The following is a 5,893-nucleotide window of genomic DNA, read 5'->3' as shown; positions in this document are numbered from 1 at the left end:
TATGTTGTCTTTGATGTTACACAAAATGTCAAGTCTTTATCGAGCATTTAGTGTTTGTCGAGCTCACTCAGGTGATGAAGACAATTTCTAGTGTATGTTGAGCATTCTAGTAATAACCAAGTTCAGAGCTAGTATCTACTGAGCTCACTTGGGCATCGAAGGAAATCTAGTGTTAACCGAGTTCACACGGTTACCAAAGGAAAGTTGGCATGGAACCAGTGTTAATTGAGCTCACTTGGTTACCAAAGAAAAGTTGGCAAAATCTAGTGTTAATTGAGTTCACTTGATTACCAAAGGAAAGTCTTCTCTAAGTTAGTGTTGTTCGAGTTCGGTTAGCTAACGAAAGATTTTCCTATGACAACATATTAAGTTTGATGGATTTATTTGTTAGTCCTAGTTGACTCAAGGGTTGATTATTGATTGTTTAAAAGTGTATTCAAGCCAACTTGACAAGGTAAATTATATAAGTATAAGGTCAAGTTGAGGATTGAATGTGTGAATATGTGGAATAGAAGAAGATGAATTAAGGAAGCAAATTAGAAGGATATCTGCAAAAAGATAGAGTATCTGAGTTAACCAAGCTGCAAAGAATATTCTGATCAAGGAGGATCAAGTAATCAAGCTAGAACATAGATCTGAAATCAACAAGATATTTGCATCAACAATCAAGTCAAGTCATTGTTACTCTCTAATAATTGTAGCAGTGAATCAAATCTCTTAATAGAGTTAGCCTAACAACTATTTGCCAAATCCTCAAACAAGGTGGCATTTCTAGATTGAAGTGTCTGAAGACCTCTAACAAGGCCACTCCTAATAGGGTGAACTAAATCCTTTAATAGGGTCAGACGTAACAGTGTGTTTTGTAACCTTTAATAGGGTTGGCTCCTAATAGGGCTCACTTCAAAAGAGTGAAAAACAATAACTAGTTGCAATTGGTGGTTTTCCCAAATTGGGTTTCCACATTAAATCTTGGTGTCTCATGTATTCATTATGTTTCTACAACTAAGTTAATTAAGATAATCACATTTAATATCTTAAGATCTACATGTTTAGTGTTTATCGAGTGATAATAATTTTTAGTGTAAACCAAGTTATGATGTATTAACTGAGTGATCCTGTGCTAACTGAGTTACACTAGTATATTCAATTTCAGTAGAGTTTTGGTTTTGTATTGTATTGACATCTTAAGGGATCTTGGATTTGTTTTTGTGGTAACTAATTCACCACCCCACCCCCCTCTCAGTTACTCCTTTATATTTCCAACAGTTTTATCTAGGGGTGTCCCCTTTACTGAAAAATAATTAAGTGTAGAAAAATTGCAGAAATAAGCAAACACACATAACATAGTATTTATGTGGAAAAACCTAGTAAAAATATACAAGTAAAAAATTATGAGCTGCTCTCTTAACTTTTATTGTTCAGGAATTTTCGTAGTTATATAAGTGTTCAAAACATATGAAAAATTATGCCTTCGAGTTTTAGATAACAACTGAGTTGCAGAGTTTGAAATAAAGACCACTTACTAAATTTAGTAATTATGACTCGTACAACTATATGTTAAACACTCATTGAATATTAGAGCAAAGCCACCTATGCGAGTTACTATTTATAGTAAGTCCACTCATATATTTAGTTACTATTTATAGTAAGTCTCAAAATAATTTGTGCCTGCAACATGGCTTCTGCTGACACACTACATGAGCATTTGGATGACTCAACCACAACTAGATGACTAGTTGTATGACCTCACATTCCAACATCTCCTTACCCTAATTTGGGGCAATATGGAGTGAAACAAGTCCACTAGAGTCAACTACCATGATAATGAGGCAATTAGATGCACCCCACATAGTCTATTTTTACAAGTTTAAACTTGTAAAATACATTATGGCTCTGTGCATTCTAGTAGCCCCATAGATATTCAAACTATTAGATTTCCACAATCCATACAAATGCTATTTTAATTGTTGGATTCAATTGTGAATTTTTTTTTGTCATCAACGTTTTAGATCACACTACATGATCCACCATTAGTATGCAATGGTATATGCTCCTTTTGCTCTCTTGCATCGTGATGATGGATCACCTAGTTTCCCCCTTTTGCTCTCTTGCATCCTCATGATGAATCACATAGTATGCTCCTTTTATGTTCCCTTTCTCTCTTACATCTTCATGAGGGATCATGTAGTGTGATATGAAACGTCGATGACAAAAAAAAATGCACCTAAATCTAGAGACTGATATAACACCCATAGATGTTGCTAGGGTCGATGGTAGTGTCTATAGGGCCACATAATGCATAACCCATATCATACTTTACAATTTTAAAATTATATAATACACTATGGCACCATACATTTTGGTGGTTGCATAACCATGGTGTTTTATCTAGGGGTGTCCCCTTCACCCCCAATTTAAAGTAAACTAGAGTGAAACAAGTCCTAAGATTTAACCACCATGATTATGAGACCACTAAAATGCATAACCCTATAGTTTATTTTACAATTTCATCCTTATAATATATTTTACAAAACTTATAAAATACACTATAGAACCCCATAGTCTTATAACTCCATATAGACCATACCTAGATTAAAATTTTTTAAAAAATCAATATACCTAAAAGCCGAATAGAATCAATAGATTACTTTCAACTTAAGCACACATTCCACTTCCTCATATTGATGAGACGAACAAATTCCTCTTCACCATTTCCTTAGGTACCCATGAAATGATGGGCAGTAGGCACCGTCAGTTACGGGCTGGCGATGACCTCGAAGCTACTTAACTTAATCCCTATCAAACTTTACCCTGTGTAAACTCACGTCGCAGTGCATCTTACACGTCACAGTGCTATTGGACGGGAGCATTTTAAGTTAATCTCTCCCTCGAAAAATATATACAGAAGCCTCTCAGATTCGAAGAGCGGGTTATAAAGAAAGTTTGCCGGGGAAAGCAAGGAACATCGTAGCGAAAGACACCAGCAATCAACAGTGGGAATTGTAACCCACAGGCCGTAGATCTGTCAACAAATCCGGATCCGTGATCGGTGAAGGAGCCGACTGAGCCAGAAATTGATTTATTTGGTAAAGAATGGAGTGTCTTTAAGCCCGATTCTTCTGATTTCGAAAATCCCACGAACTCCAGTTGAGAAGGCTTAGATAATCCGGATTTGAATACCCATTTCGTTTTTCTGGTTGAAGATCTCGAGCAGGGATCTATTTACGGGGAGCAAGATTTAGTTCTTTCAAGGGTGCGAGGGTTTCTTGGACATCAACGCTAGGGCCTCATGGCTCCGCTGGCGCCGAGATTTGCTTCACAGATGAGTATTGCAGCCTTCTTTGTTGTTGTTTTGCTATTTGGGTCTGTTTGTGATGCATTTTATTTACCTGGAAGTTATATGCACACTTATCCTAAAGGTGGGGATCTAGTTGTCAAGGTTAATTCTTTGACCTCAATAGAAACTGAGTTGCCCTTTAGTTATTATAGCTTGCCATACTGTAGACCTCCAAATGGAATTAAAAAAAGTGCAGAGAATCTGGGTGAGCTTCTCATGGGTGACCAGATCGAAACCTCACCTTACGTTTTTCATATGAATCAGAATGAATCGTTTTATCTTTGTACCACTAAGCCATTAAATGAGCATGACGTTAAGATCTTGAAGCAGAGGATTGATGATTTGTACCAAGTTAATGTGATTCTTGATAACCTTCCTGCAATGAGGTATACTGAACAGAATGGTATTTCTATAAAGTGGACTGGGTTTCCCGTTGGCTTTGTGTCTGAACAGGATAAGCAACATTATATTATTAATCATCTCAAATTTAAGGTTTTGGTGCACGAGTATGAGGATGCTGGGTTCAATTCTCTCATTGGTACTGGTGATGACGGGACAATGATTCCCGAGCAGGATAATTCTAAGAAGAAATCTGGGTTTGAAGTGGTTGGGTTTGAGGTTGTTCCTTGTAGTGTAAAGCGAGATGCAGCTGCCTTGTCGAAGAAAAAGATGTATGACATAATTCCTTCTGTAAAGTGTGAAGATGAGATGCAGCAGATGATTAAAGAGCAAGAGCAGATTTCCTTTACTTATGAGGTGAGTTTTGTGAAATCTGATATCAGATGGCCTTCCAGATGGGATGCATATTTAAAGATGGATGGTGATAGGGTGCACTGGTTTTCTATCTTAAATTCTCTTATGGTGATTTCTTTCTTGGCTGGAATTGTTTTTGTTATCTTCTTGAGGACCGTCAGGAGAGACTTGACCAAGTATGAGGAATTGGATAAGGAGGCGCAAGCCCAAATGACAGAGGAGCTTTCTGGGTGGAAGCTTGTCGTGGGTGATGTGTTTAGAGCACCAAATCACCCAAAGCTTCTTTGTGTGATGGTAGGTGATGGTATACAAATCACAGGGATGGCAGCTGTGACAATACTTTTTGCAGCGTTTGGGTTCATGTCTCCCGCTTCAAGAGGAATGCTTTTAACAGGAATGATTCTATTGTATCTCTTCCTGGGAATTGCTGCTGGTTATGTTGCTGTTAGAATGTGGAGGACTATTCAAGGGGATTCTACGGGTTGGAGATCTGTAGCGTGGTCTGTTGCATGTTTCTTCCCTGGAATAGTATTTTTGATCCTGACAATCTTGAATTTTATTCTGTGGGGCAGTCATAGCACAGGAGCCATCCCGATTTCCCTGTACTTCATCCTTCTGTCTCTTTGGTTTTGCATTTCTGTTCCTCTGACACTTTTGGGAGGTTTTATGGGAACCCGAGCTGAAGCCATTCAGTATCCTGTTAGAACTAATCAAATTCCAAGAGAAATTCCAGCTAGAAAATACCCATCCTGGCTTCTTGTCTTGGGAGCGGGTACCTTGCCTTTTGGAACCCTCTTCATTGAACTTTTCTTCATCATGTCAAGCATTTGGCTCCGAAGGTTCTACTATGTTTTTGGGTTCTTGTTTGTTGTGCTCATCCTGCTTGTTATTGTATGTGCTGAGGTCTCTGTAGTGCTTACATACATGCACCTGTGTGTGGAGGATTGGCAGTGGTGGTGGAAGTCGTTCTATGCATCTGGGTCAGTTGCTCTCTATGTCTTACTTTATTCTATCAACTATCTGATTTTTGATCTTCGTAGCTTGAGCGGGCCTGTCTCTGCAGTGCTTTATCTTGGCTATTCTCTAATAATGGTGCTTGCAATAATGCTTTCCACTGGTACCATTGGGTTTTTGACATCATTTTATTTTGTTCACTATCTCTTCTCATCTGTTAAGATTGACTGATTAACCCATCGAAGTGATCCATGAGAAGAAGTGTTGAGAAGGTAATTTTCGTTCAAGAGATGTAGGCTTTCCTGTAGTTGAATTCTTCATTACACTGGGTAATTGTAATGTGCATGGGTTCTTTGGGAACCTTATTGCCTAAAAGCTTCATGTTAGGATTCAGTTCATCTTTTCTTTTCGTTTTCTTGTAGTTCAGAAACAAAATCCATTATTTTATGGATATCTACTTATTTACATTGAAGGAAGCACAATTATATCTATTGTTGCTTCGTTTGGAAATTTTTTTTGTTATAAGATGAAATGTAATGTCGGAACTACCAACTATGAATCTATACTTTTTTTTGGTTATAAGATTAAGTGTAATGTGGGGACTACCAACTATGAGTCTAGACTGTATATTTCTTAAAGTAATCTTTACATGGCGATAAGCAATAAAGTAGTTCCAAATGCTTTTATCTCTCAAGATAAGTTGTCGGGGATGATGGAACATTCAGTTCTTCAGAATTCATTTGTGTCTGTAGCTTTAATGCCATGAAATTTTATGTTAATAGAATGATTGCTAATTTATTTATTTTAATGTGATGATTGAGAGTTATATCTGCACTATCCCATGCTATT

At 37.4% G+C, this 5,893-nt stretch overlaps 1 protein-coding gene across 1 annotated transcript; it reads left to right on the top strand.

The window, feature by feature from the left end:
* The first annotated feature begins 2,688 nt into the window (after positions 1-2,688).
* Positions 2,689-5,626, top strand: LOC149579541 (transmembrane 9 superfamily member 12-like). Its single transcript, XM_089785811.1, has one exon. It carries the CDS (start codon positions 3,290-3,292, stop codon positions 5,273-5,275), a length of 1,986 nt encoding a protein of 661 aa, XP_089641937.1. The 5' UTR covers positions 2,689-3,289; the 3' UTR covers positions 5,276-5,626.
* The last annotated feature ends 267 nt before the right edge of the window (positions 5,627-5,893 follow it).

This window comes from Cupressus sempervirens, chromosome 1, assembly GCF_028749045.1.
Source record: "Cupressus sempervirens isolate cs-2001-9-10 chromosome 1, ASM2874904v1, whole genome shotgun sequence".
Taxonomy (NCBI): domain Eukaryota; kingdom Viridiplantae; phylum Streptophyta; class Pinopsida; order Cupressales; family Cupressaceae; genus Cupressus; species Cupressus sempervirens.
This window is presented reverse-complemented; position numbering and strand designations above follow the sequence as displayed.